Source organism: Equus caballus, chromosome 31, assembly GCF_041296265.1.
Source record: "Equus caballus isolate H_3958 breed thoroughbred chromosome 31, TB-T2T, whole genome shotgun sequence".
NCBI classification, from domain to species: Eukaryota; Metazoa; Chordata; class Mammalia; order Perissodactyla; family Equidae; genus Equus; species Equus caballus.
This window is the reverse complement of record NC_091714.1, coordinates 15,187,959-15,201,371: the sequence shown is the minus strand read 5'-3', so window position 1 is coordinate 15,201,371 and position 13,413 is coordinate 15,187,959. Positions and strand designations below refer to the sequence as shown.

General features: G+C 39.8%; 1 protein-coding gene across 9 annotated transcripts in view; it reads left to right on the top strand.

The window, feature by feature from the left end:
- The window catches only part of ESR1 (estrogen receptor 1), a 344,709-nt gene that overhangs the window by 311,658 nt on the left and 19,638 nt on the right, over positions 1-13,413 (top strand). For all 9 annotated transcript variants that reach the window (XM_070256168.1, XM_070256165.1, XM_070256164.1 and 6 more), the window contains one exon: positions 1,710-1,843. In XM_070256168.1, the coding sequence (XP_070112269.1) occupies positions 1,710-1,843 (134 nt within the window). The remainder of the gene's footprint in view (positions 1-1,709; positions 1,844-13,413) is intronic.

Sequence of the window (13,413 nt, the reverse complement as noted above, 5' to 3'; positions counted from 1 at the left end):
GTTATTGGAAGGGAGAATGAATTTTTCAAGCAAGACATACTACTCTAAAACCATAAATGAAAAGTTTGATAAATTTGATTATGTTACAGTTAAATGTTTTGAAGAAGAAAATAGCAGAAACAAAATCAAAATAAAAACATGACAAATAAGGAGAAAAGAATTAAAAGCACATAGGGCAAAAGGCTAATTACTGTAACATATAAAGAGCTCTTAAGAATCAATGTGAAAATGACCAATAACCCATGAAAAGAATTTGCACAAAGGACAAGATCAGGCAACTCAGAGAAAGAGCTTGTACCAATTTATTCTCCTACCAAGAACCTAGTGGTACAATATTTGATCTATTTATCAAAATTAAAAACACTTAAGTCCTCTGATCTAGCAATTTTATTTCTGGGGATTTGTTCTATAGCTATCTGTACATGTGTCCAAAGACATAAAAATAAGTCATTGCATGAAATGTTTGTAACATCAAAATACTTGAAATCAAACTAAATGTCAACAAACTAAGAAGTGGTTAAAGAAATTATAGCATTGTGTTTAGTGAAAACCTATATAGCTGTTAAAAACTGTTGATGAGGAACTCCAAAATATATTAATTAAAAACAAAATAAAGCAAGGTACTGGACAAGGTGTTTGGTGTTCATGTTTTAAATTTTTATGTATTTCACAAATATATGTCTGCTCATTCATAGAATGTTTTAACATCTTCCTGTCCCGCTCAAACAAATCATGCACAGAATTCAGCTTGTGAACAAAAAGATCAATGAATTCTTTTCACAGGTGTTGTTTTATTTAATTTCTGCAGCAACCCTATGGAAAAGATACAATACTTTCTTTTTTATATAGTAAGTGTTATAAACCTTCAGATTTGCTTATTTAATAGTTACAACTATTAATGTTAAATCCTTGATGGCAAAACTCTGTTGTGCAGGGCGAAAGCCTAAACTTTTTATAATGATGTAGGACATCCTTCATCACCTGACCATTTCCTGCTTTCCTAGATTAATACCCTGTCTCCTCCTTACCTCCAGCACACTGTTCTATGTTCTTTTTCATGCTGTTCCTCCTTTCTACATTTACGACCCTCTTCCAATGATGTTCTACACCTCTGCTCATGAAATCCTACATTTTCTTAAAATGCCAACTCAAATGCCACCTCCTAGACAAATCCTTACCTGTCATCCTCAGCAACATCAATAGTTCCAACCCAGCCATAGTCCATGGCTATCATAGTTTCTTTTGTCCTTCCAAAGCACTTCGTACAAGTCTGTTAAAACAGGTTATATTATTTCAAGGCCACAAGCATACTGAGAGTAGCAACTTGTTTTTATTCCCATAACTACGACAATGTCTAGAATATAGTAGCAAATCTGTAAATATTTATTAGAAAAATCATTTACCTGAATCTTAATAATTCTTGATCATCCATATATTGAAAAACTCTATTTTCAACATGGCAGATTTGGGGATTGAACAACACATCTCTTTTAAGAATTTCAAATGAAAATGTTTTGTTGATGGAAAATCTTTTTTTGTTTTGCCTTCTAGAATTCAAATGAAGGGTCATGCTTCATGAAGAGAATGGGCTGCAGTTTTTCATGACAGATTTGAGCCAGTAGATTTTTATGAATGTGACCCTTATCATGTCTTCTGGAAGCTTTTCTGTCCTTTAAATATTTTTTTCTTTTTTTCCTGTGTTTTTATAGGAACCAGGGGAAATGTGTAGAGGGCATGGTGGAGATCTTTGACATGTTGTTGGCTACGTCATCTCGGCTCCGTATGATGAATCTCCAGGGAGAAGAGTTTGTGTGCCTCAAATCCATCATTTTGCTTAATTCTGGTGAGTTGATAACATGGGAGAATTTAATGCTGGGTTACTGGAAGAAATATTTATTTTGATTTTCAACCAGAGACAAGCTACCTACTACAAAGGCATGATCATAAATTGATAGAAGCAACAGACACATTTAAATAACCCATCATCATTGTAGATCACTTATGGAGATGGAACCATGCTGATTAAATATGATGGATGAAATTAAAAACAAAACAAAGCAAGTTACTGGACAATGTGTTTAGTGTTCACGTTTCAAATTTTCATATATTTCACATATATATGTTTGGATATGCATAGAATATTTTAACTTTTTCCTGTCCCTCTCAAACATATGCCCCAAATTCAGCTTTGGGGATTAAATTGGGCATTGAATCAAATGGTTTTTTGGTTGAAATATTTACATCCTTTTGCAGATACTGGCCATGTTTTTATTAAAGTGGTACATGTATGTAGACATATGTCTGTTGATACTTATATATGTCAGAAAGTAAGTAGACCACATGACCCTGTTAAGAAATTGTGACCAATTCCAAGCTCCAGATCATAAGGAAAGAGGCTTATTTGAGACAGACCATGTTTCTGGTTAAAACCGATTAGCTGAAAAATGTAATTGGCTCAGAGATAGAAAAACCTGGTCCTAAAACTGAAGACCATGGAATGCAGTAAATTGGTCCAGCTGAAAGGGTGGATTTCATTTGGTCTACAGTGTCTAATTCAACTCTTCCCTCCTATTTATTCATGTGAGAAAGCTTAGCTGAGAGCGGCATCTGTTTTGGGTTTTTTTTGTAGTGAGGTTGGCTGTTGTAGAAAGAGTCACTCCAGGTCACCCGGATGGAAACTATGGCTCAGCCTGAATTAGTACCCTGACTCCTCCCTGCCCCCTCAGTGTTTGGATCCAAGCACTAGATCGCCAGTCTGTGGGCTCTGATGCTCAACAATTGGGTGTCAGCTGCACAGTCGACCCCTAACCTGGACTTTACCCCCATCCTTGGCCCTACTTCTTGTCTTGGACCTCCTTCTCACATAGAAGTCATAGCTATTCTAATGCCCTAGGACTGATTTAGATTTGGTTTCTTACACCATTAGATACAGTTTCAAATTTCCCAATAGCCAAACTATGGTCTGTACTGATCACACACATAGAGCATCAGCACTTTCTCCTCTTTTCCAATGTTTTGTTTCTTCCTGAAGCATGCCAATCCCTTCCCACCTCCCCTAAAAATTTTCCACTTTTCTTCCCCACCGATGCTAGCAACCTACATTGCTTAATGGTTCTCATAGTAATCATTCTCACTTATCAACTGATAAATGGAAATCTGTACTATTACACTAGGCAAGGACTGAATTACAGAATGAAGTTCCATGAAAAATAATGTGACGGACACTAAGGAAATGATTACCACTCCATTCAAGTTTCTGGTTTCACTCATATGCATTGTGCTTTTCATTTTAGTCGTTTGTCCTGTACACTGAAGGGTCCAGATCCCACAATGGCTCTTTATTGGATGAGTGTTCTGGGAGCAGTGCCACTCGGCTGCACAGTGCCAGGTCCTGAACCTGCTCCTTCTTCTGTGGAAGGCTGGCACATGCTAATGACTTTCATGTGGGCGATCTGTTAACTTCAGGGAAAGCAAGCCTATCAAGTGCTGGAACTTTTCTCCCACTTTTACCAGGAAATAATCCCCCAGGCAGGAAGTGAAATTAGCCAGAGTTGTATAATCAACACAGTAGATGCTCTGATCTTGGTAACCAGAAGTATTTCCTTCAGATCCATATAGCCTTTTCCTGCATTATTGTTCTGTTCCTATGACAGGGTGTTTTTTTAAAAAAAATTATATACAAAAAAGGCAAGACTTTTGCCATCAAAATATTGTATTTATAGACCTAGGTTTTTTAAGTCCCAGAGGAAAAAACTTTCAGGCCTCACAAGAAAGTCTTTTATTAAAGACTGGCACCAGAGTCTCAACACTATTTCCCACTGCAGAGTTTGGGCCTCCACCTGCTTCCTCCTCACTTTGGTTAAACCCTCCTCCTCTCTCCATGTTTCACCTCTTTCTTAAGATCTTCTGTGGTCTTTCTTGCTCTTGAAGAGTTGGAACGCTATTTTGGAAATACAAGGCACTGTTCACTGATAGTCTACAGCTGTCTTTTTCATGGGATCAGCACGGCAACTCGTCTTTTCTATCAAGGACGATGCTGCCAGCTTGCAAGCAGTAACCGAACAGAAGCTGTCCCTCCACCTGTACACAGTGAAATCACTCTTCTCACTTCAAAAGCGAGCTATGTTTTGGAAAAGTAGATCTGCTGCTGAGCACAGCTCCCAGTGTGTCATATTGCTCCTGAAAAACAGAATCCAAGAGGACAAGACTCTGAAACACAATGGTATGGTTCTGGGAGCCTTTTCCAGAGTAAAAGACTATCAGTCATATGAGGATTACCTTGCTCAACAATTTTTTTCCCCACAACTGGAAGTATTGATTTTTTCTAAAAACCCAACTAATTCGTGGCTCTCCTCTGGAACAGCTCTTCACCTGTCATGAGACAAATTAGAGGGTGACTCTATTTCCATGAATGTCTGACAGAAGCCAAGCTGGGAATGATTCAGGAGAACTGAGCTAGCAGATGCTTTTCTGGTCCCTGGGTGTGTGGAGACCTCAGTGTATGGAGAAACCTTGGGTTTTGTGTTGAGCCTCTGTCACCAAAGTCTGAGAAGGGTGTGTTTACACTGGTCTTGACTTTGGGGCAGAGGCAAAATGGGAGTTGAAACGTTTTGTGAGGACCTTCTAGGAATGTCTTTCTGGAAGTCTAGAGAGGGTCTCTCAGATGCCAAAATTTCCATGGGAAGCCCTTTGCACAACTGTTTGGGAGTGGGAGATATTTGTTATGATTTCTGCCTCATTTAGAATAATTTATTACTTTGCTTGCAAAAGCCTAGAATCATCCATGGGACCTACACTGTTTGTCATTCCACTCCCCACCAAAGGACAGAGGCGTTCCTGGTTAATCCAGAGATATCTTGGCAAAATCAATGCCAGCTTCAAGGCATTCTGAGAACTAGCTGGACGGAGCTCAAGATTAGGGCAAATGAGAATAGAGCACATGAGCTCAGGGCAAAACAGCTGTGAGGGAGCAGCAGTAGGAGAGAAGGAGGGGGGCTGGAGCCACAGAAGGGACCAGAAAGGAGGTTTTGGGGCTGTTCACAGTATTCCTTGTACCCAATGTGACCTCAGTTCTCCTTTGTTATTCCAGTATTTCTAATTCTTCCAGGCCCAGCTCAGATCTCACCTCATTCAGGAAATCTTGTGACTACCCAAGTCCATAATGAGCTTTGCTTCTCTAGACTATTTTAATTCTTAGAACCAGTACCACGCAATCTAGCATTTGGTCAATTGATTAGCTGATTTCATTCATTTATTCAATAATTTCATCCATTTATTCAATAATTCAACATTTACTGAATTCCTACTATGGACTTTATGCCAAATATGCAAAAATGAGTGATACAGTTTTGGAGGGTTTTTTTTTTTTTTTTCAGTTTTTTTTGTTTAACCTGGTTAGTTCTTTATGCATGTGGATCTTAATTTCTCCATAAACTATTAATGCTTTTTTTGTATTCCTCACCGTCTTTAACCTGTGAACTGAAAACAGGTATTACATCTTTCAGTCATTTAATAGATGCTTATTGGCTGGACATGACCAGGAGGACATGGAAAATCCTCATCTGTCCCATGCTGTTCCTACATGTATAAACCTAGAAACTCTAATAAATGTTTGAGTTAACCTTCATATTCAATTGAATAATTATTTCTACCTTTTTTCTGAACCCCTTTCTGACCACAATTCTTTGTATTCCCCAGTAATTCCAAAGAGCCTCGTACACTTCACTCACTGGTAACTTTGTCCAACTGGCTCCCAGAGAGCCTTTGAGACCCCTGACTCCAGCTCCTCTGTCCTCTGTTTAACATAGATCCTCTTTCCTTTCCTGACCCACAAACCAAGTCCCATTACCCAGAAGTCTTTTCGGTGTCTGCTGGATCCCTATGCTACCCTCAGCAGGCCCATTTGTTACTCCTGAAACGTCTTATGTTATAGAAATTTTGCACTGTTGATTCATTCCAATTGATCTTCAGACAACTTTTCTCTTTCAATTGGTGGAGTAATAAAGAGCCAAAAACCATAGGGTGAGAAGTTAAAGAGAAATAGAATACCAGAAAGAATTATGGCAACATCTCTAAAGTGTGTACCCTGGTGTTCATATAGAGAAAAAGGGATATGATATGGAATGTTGGACAGGTGCATATATGTTAAACATAAACATAAAAATGGTACCAGCTCTTGTCTGTCATCTAGGTCTGCTTTGTTAATATGACATATCTTGTCATCTCGATGCCTTGATGAAACATATGATGCTGAAGCTGATGACATCTGTTTGCTGTTTATGTGTTCACTCTGGTCAGAGAAGCATTTATTTCCTGATTAATTACAACAAGCTTTCATCACAAAGAATATTTCCTCTCTCCAGAGCTGTATTCTTTGCACTCTCTCCGTTAATTATTAGACCATCGTTTAGAGCATTTATATTTTTAAGTTTAGAAATAAGACAATGATTCAGAGTCCCTATATTTAGATGAACGAACATTTTAAAAACATATTGACTGTAAACATTGAAGATCATTAATTCTCAACAGTTGGAGGTTTCTGAAGGAACAGGCCTTGAAAATCACAAATAGACACATTGTCAGGTATGCCCATTGTTCTCACAATGGAGAAAATTTGATTATGTTCTCTCTTGAGTTCTTTGTGATGCCAAGCTTCCTCTCCAGGGAGTCTACTTATGGTCACTAGTTTGAGATAAATGGCACTTCCTAGTTATTGAGTAGTTCATTGTCGTCTTCTCTGTGGCTGACTGGACTCTGTAGGCAGTCGATTCAACTCTTGGAGAATTTCTCTGCTACCAACTTCTCGTGTAGCCTGAAACAAGCCTCATGGCCTCTGTTAATTTCTTGAAAACTTGGTGTGGTATGGACTTTGTCATCAGAGAGGCCTAGAATTCAAGAGAAGCAACTCTGACACTTACTTGAAGGGTGATACCCTTTGATAAGCTGCTTCTCTGAGCCTCAGGTGTCAAATGGACATAATGACACCTCACTCAGAACTGCTGTGACTGTTGAAAGAATGGCCACCTAGTACCTGGCACATAAGAGACGCATACAAATGTTAGTTTGCTTTATCCTTACTCTCCAAATACTAAAACCCTGGAAGAAATTTTGTCCCTATAAAAGAAATTGTCCCTTTGAAAGAAATGACTGTGTTCTTCTTAGCAGATAATAAGGAAATTCCTGCCTGCAAATTCTGCAGTGGGACTTTGCCCCTGCCATTTGGGGTCAAAAAATAACATTCTGAGGGCCAACCCAGTGGTGCAGCAGTTAAGTTTGCACATTCCACTTCGGCAGCCTGGGGTTTGCCAGTTTGGATCCCAGGTGAGGACCTATGTACCGCTTGGCAAGCCATGCTGTGGCAGGTGGCCCACATATAAAGTAGAGGAAGATGGGCACGGATGTTAGCTCAGGGCCAATCTTCCTCAGCAAAAAGAGGAGGATTGGTAGTGCATGTTAGCTCAGGGATAATCTTCCTCAAAGAAAAATTATATTCTGATGCTAAAAGTGTCCTTCTTGTGAATGGAATAGTCTCAAGCCCCAGACAGAGCGGATTGGGTCCTGCATCTTGGGGCAAAAGGCAGCAGCCATTAAGAGACTAGAAATCTTTCAACATTCCTGATATTAGGAGGAGTTTTCCATTCAAGGAAGGGAGCAGCTGCTTATCGTTTTGAGTCCTCAAGAGCATCAACAAAAGGAGGAGCCATCACCTAGGTCCTTGATTGAACGACCATTCTGAGCCACCTTCTCTAGGGTCCATAAATCACGTAAACAGGTATTCTTAAGTTTGAATAATGTATGGATCCATTTAAAAAGGCAAAAATGACACAGACTCCCCCAGAGCTGACTTAAAACATTCTTTGTATTGTAATGTTGCTTAAATACGAATAACCATATCTATTATTTAAACAGACAACCAAGTCCCTATGTTTACACCTCTTATATAAGTACAAAACCAAAACAACTTCACAAATTAAGTAAAACTAAAAGGCAAACTGATAATAATGTTTTTGCAGAAATTGAGTTGCTGTTTGCAACATGCCTGAGGCAGACCTCTGGTGTGCTGGTCTACCAAGCATTCTGGCGATGACTCAGGTCTGCCACCACTTGCCTGTGTTAAGAATGACCTCAACACCTTTGCTGATGCTGCGTGCTGTGACGTCATCTGGCTTTGGCAAGAACACATCACTTGTATTTCATTTGCTTCTGTTCTGTATTTATCTGAGATCCTTAACACATGACTGTTAGATTCTAAGGTAATCATAAGCATGGTGAAAATATGTTACTCAGGAAACAGTCTAGATCCAGATTATCTAGATGGGTACGTCTCAATAGTCCACACATTTCAGTCATGTGGGGGGTTTTTGAAAAAAACCCCTATGTGGGGACTCACCCCCAGAGATCCCAGTGTAATTGGTTCAGAGCAGGGCCTGAATACCAGTATTTATTTAAAACTCCCCACCAAGATTCAAATCTCACCAGGACTGAGAACCATTGATCTAACCGATGCAGAACATTCTAATATTCACCTCATATTGATATTTTCAAAAATAGCATTAAGATAAGAGGACAAAATTTTAAAATTCTAAAAGACAATTTAAGGACCTTTGAGAATGTATCTTTAATTCCCAGGAGTATGTGGAACCTAGTTTGAAAACTACTGGTGTGGATGATGAAATTTCAGCTCAGTTACAATAGTTCTCTAGTATGTTCTAAAACTCACCATTCTGCAGACTGTGAGGGAGCATCTTCTTGTGCTCAGAACTGTGCCAGGCACTGGAAGCAAAAAAATGAAAAAGATCTGTTTCTTTCACACATGGGGTTGGGTGGGGGAACAGACAACTAATTATTTCAATATCATGAGGTAAGAGCTGTGATGAAGGTAAGCACTGAGTGTTGCAGAGACATGACAATAGGTCCTTATATGGGGGCTGATACTTCAGCGGAGTCTTGAGGATGAGCAGGAGTCAGAAGAAGGATAGGGGGGAAGTTCTGGCTCCACCATTAAACTAACAGTGAGGGTGTCATCAAGCCACTGGACCTCTCTTCACTGGTTTCCTCAACTATTAAATGGAAATGATAATTCGAAACATTCCTGTCAACTCTATAGTTTTGTTATGATTTGGCAAGATAGCTTAAAAACATAACCCAATATCATCATTACTATTATAGTCTTTTTTTTTTTTTTTTTACCCAAGGGAAAATTGTAAGCAATCTAATATCCTCCCAAGATTTTGGTGTCAGGATCTCCTTGTTCTCATCAAAGGACTAGGACGACACTCAGGCCCCATATTTGGAAGGATCTTAGGTGCTCTCCCTCTGCCCCTATGCCAGGTGTATGTAACTATAATCTAAAAGTGTGTTGACTCTTGAACTCAAGAAAAACATGGGAGAACAACAAAACCCCACTAATTTCTTGAGCTCAGAAATAAAATAAAATATTGGTTTGCAATGGATTTTTCTTTCTCCACATGCTACTCGTTGAACAAGGAGAAGCGTAATAGAATATGTATGCTTCCTGAAACATTTCATTGGAATGTCAAACTGTCCTGATGGGTTTTCACTCCAAACCAAACACTCCTGCCCGTAGTTGCAAGACCTTCCTCTGGGCCCAGCCTTTCACTCATGGCCCCATGGCTACATCCAATTGCTTCTCTTGGTTGAAAGAAAGATGGAAAAACCAACTCCCTGCTCTGAGTTCTCCTGCCCCTCTCACAGACGGTGTCATGGAGCTTGCGTCAGATTCAGCCTCCTTCAGCACTTTCCCCAGAAGGCGTATGGCTACTTGGGTACATTGAGGTAGATTGAGGTTGTATTGAGGTTGTCTCAGCTCTATTTTCTCTGAGTTTTTGATTTGCATCTACTTTTTAGGTTTTGTTGTTCTTCTGGCATCTAAGAAAGACAGCAATACCCCACTGAACTGGGTCACATCCGAGGATTGATAAGCTACTATTTGTTAGCTTCACTACCTGTTATTGAGGACTTGTTACTTTCCAGGCATTGTTTTCAGCACTAGAAATGCACAGTTGCCCTCAGTTGCCTCATCTGTCAAATGGGAGAGAGTAGTAGGTCCTCCATTGTGGTTTCTGTGAAGTGAGGCACCGGGGCTGCTCCCTGGCACCTGGGGACTGCTCCATCAAGGTGACCCAGTGGTCACACCAAGAGTGATGGTAGCAGTCGTCATTAGTAAGGCAGTTCCTATCTCAAGGACCTCATGATCTGAAGATACAGACAGACATGAAAAGAGAATTATTCTTTTTAAAAATAAAGTTATGATTACAGAAAATGATATCTTCAATTTAGATAGTTTCAGAGTACAAAATATATTATGAAGGAAATAAACAACAAGCCAAAGTTAACCAACCATGTGGGTGTTTTGATGTATCTTATTGCAACATAGGGTAAGGGCAAAGAGCAAAGGACTCCAGTTCCACGTTCAAATCCCCTTTCTACTTCCTAGTAGTGTGGCTTTGGATGAGTTGCTTAAATGCTTTGTGTTTCTGTGTCCAGGTCCATGAAATGGAGATCCTAAGAGTTTGTTGTTAGTCCTATGAAGTGGCTTCTGACTCCTAGCGCCCCTGCGTGGTCCTTTTGTGTCATCCTCTCACCTTCCCGCGCTCTATCAGACAACGATCCGCTGCTATTCACAGGGTTTTCATGGCCAGTTTTTTCGGAAGTGGATGACCAGGTCCTTCTTCTAAGTCTGTCTTAGTCTGGAAGCTCTGCTGAAATCTGTCCACCGCCATGTCCAGCAGGTGACACTGCTGGTATTTGAAATCCCAGTGGCATAGCTTTCAGCATCACAGCAACACGCAGCTGCCACAGTATGACAACTAACAGAGGGTAGTGTGGTTCTCTGACTGGGAACTGAACCCCAGCTGCCATGGCGGTGAGAGCACCAAATCTTAGCACCTAGACCACCAATCATAATAGCGCCTACCTGTTAATACAAGTCAGCTCTCAGAACAATGCCTACTTAGACTAACACTCAATTCGTGCTAGGTGCTATTTTCTTTTCTTTCCATACTGTGTGTATATATATTTGTCTTCATATTCGTATTTATGAATTTTAATTAGGATTTTACACATGTACTTTCTTTAAAAATAAGATTTTAAATGGCTGCATAATCATTCATGAGGATATAATATCATTTATTCAAGAAATCTGATATTGTTAAACACTGAAGTGATTTCTCCTTTGTGGTATTATAAATCATGCTTGTTTTGCATTCTTTTAATAGATCTTTTACCGGCTTGTGATTGTGACTTTGGATATGTTTCTAGAAGTGGATACGTTGCTGGGTAAAATGATATAAACATCTTTAAGACTCTTGATACATGTTGCCTCCAGAAAGTTTTATCAAATTGCACTTTTGTGGGAATGTAACCTTATCACGCAATGTGGCAGACACAGGTGGGAGCAGACACCTTCCTCCCACCCACCTCCTGCCCTCTGCCATGAAAGACCCCCAGTCACGAAGTTCTACACGGGTCCTATTGTGAACATCATATTATAAACATCCCAAGCTCACCCCTTTTGAAGCAAATTATCATCTCAGAGAACTTGGTTTTATTGTATTATCTATATAGGTACTTGTTATGTTAATTTTAAGATTTACGGCTTGCACAGACACTCTGCTGGTGAACTGCTCTTATTCCAAGCAGTCAGGGTGCACAAACGGTTGGCTTTTTATGTCTTACTTTCTGCCTGTGGCCCTTTGCCACTGATTTTTTAAGTAATACTTACAAAAAGAAAGACAAGAGGTTGAATGAGTGGAACTGCACCTCCCTTTAAAAACTCATCTAGGGAAGGACAACCGACTCCTCCAGTGATTTCGTTCGCTCTAGGTTCTGGGACTTTGTATGATTGACATGACGCTGGAGAAGTCGGATCTGCAGATTCTCGCACCTGGAAGCAGACAGATGCTGGGCTCCGTGGTCCAGCTCAGAAGAGGAGTCAGCTCTGAGGACGGCAAAGCATGAATGTCAGGGGGGAACTGGCAGGAGAAGTTTGTTTATTCTTTAAAATTGGCTTCAACAATAGTGATGAATTAAACCCCAAAAGTAAAATTCATTTTCATCCTGACAGGTGAAGCATCCACTCTTTCTCTTGGTATAACAAATGTTACTCTTTGAGTGAGACAACATTACCTTCACATTCAGTGAAAGCCAGACACATAGCACCTTCTAGGAAAGCCTTAATGCTGTGCTTTCTTTGCACTCCAACCTGCAAGTCCTCTGGGGATTCTGTATTGCCAATCTTTGAAGCTGATCTTTTTTTGTACTGAGATATGTAGCTCAAGTTATTGATGGCATGTCAGAGTTATTTCTGGCTAAGAAAATGATGCTCGGAAGTTTTAGTGACAAATTTGTTAGCTCCTTTTACTGCCGAACTGACAAGCCTTGAAGAGTTTCAGAAATGTGACCAGCCTAAGGGATGATAGAAATATTATGAAAATAGTAATAAGTAATTTTCCTACAGCAAGCTCTTTATTCCTTGGAATATCCATTCTCAGCTATGTGTCCCCTTTATTGGTCCAGGCATTGACAAAGCTTGTGAAATAATAAGAATGAAAGGGACTTTGATTTTGTATTTTTAATAGCATTCGCCTTTACCATATTACAAAAGTCATTCATGCCCCAGGCAGAGAATTTGGAAAATATCGAAAAACCACCAAGAAAAATAATTTCCTAAGTAATCATAAATTCATCACACAAAAATAATCATTGTTAACACTTTGGTGAAAGTTCTTAATTAAAGAGACTCTTGGAAGTTGGCCGTCCACATCAGCACTCCATCCTTTCTCCACACCACCCTGCACCTTTGAAAAGCCGGATGTCTCCTAAATCATTCCAGGAAAATTCTTAGTTTTCTCAAATCTCTCTGGAGGCGAGGCCATTGGCAGTCACCTCTAGTTTCTCACAAACCTTGAAGTTAGGAAACTCTTTGTGTAGCTTTTGAGCCCTGGGGCAGGAATGAGGGCTCTTTGAGTTCTAGTTCCAGCTCTGCCACTTACTTACCGACAGGGTGACCTCGGGCAAGTCCAGCCCAGCCGCCCTGTCTGAAAACCCTCCCAGCTCTAGCATCCAATAGGCCTGCTTCCTTGACTTCTCTGATCCTCTCTTTCCCAATGATTAAAATAATTGGAGTGGATCAGCAGGGTTTTTTTTTTCTTTTTTACATTAAAAAATTTTAATTTTATTTATTTTTATTTATTTATTTATAGACTTTATTTTTTAGAGCAGCTTTAAGTTCACAGCAAAATGGAGTGAAAGGTACAGAGATTTCTCATGTACTCCTTTCTCCCCAAACATGCACAACCTCTCCCACTATCAAAATCCCACAGCAGAGTGGTACGTTTATTACAGCTGATGAACCAACGTTGACACATGATTATCACCCCAAGTTCATAGTTC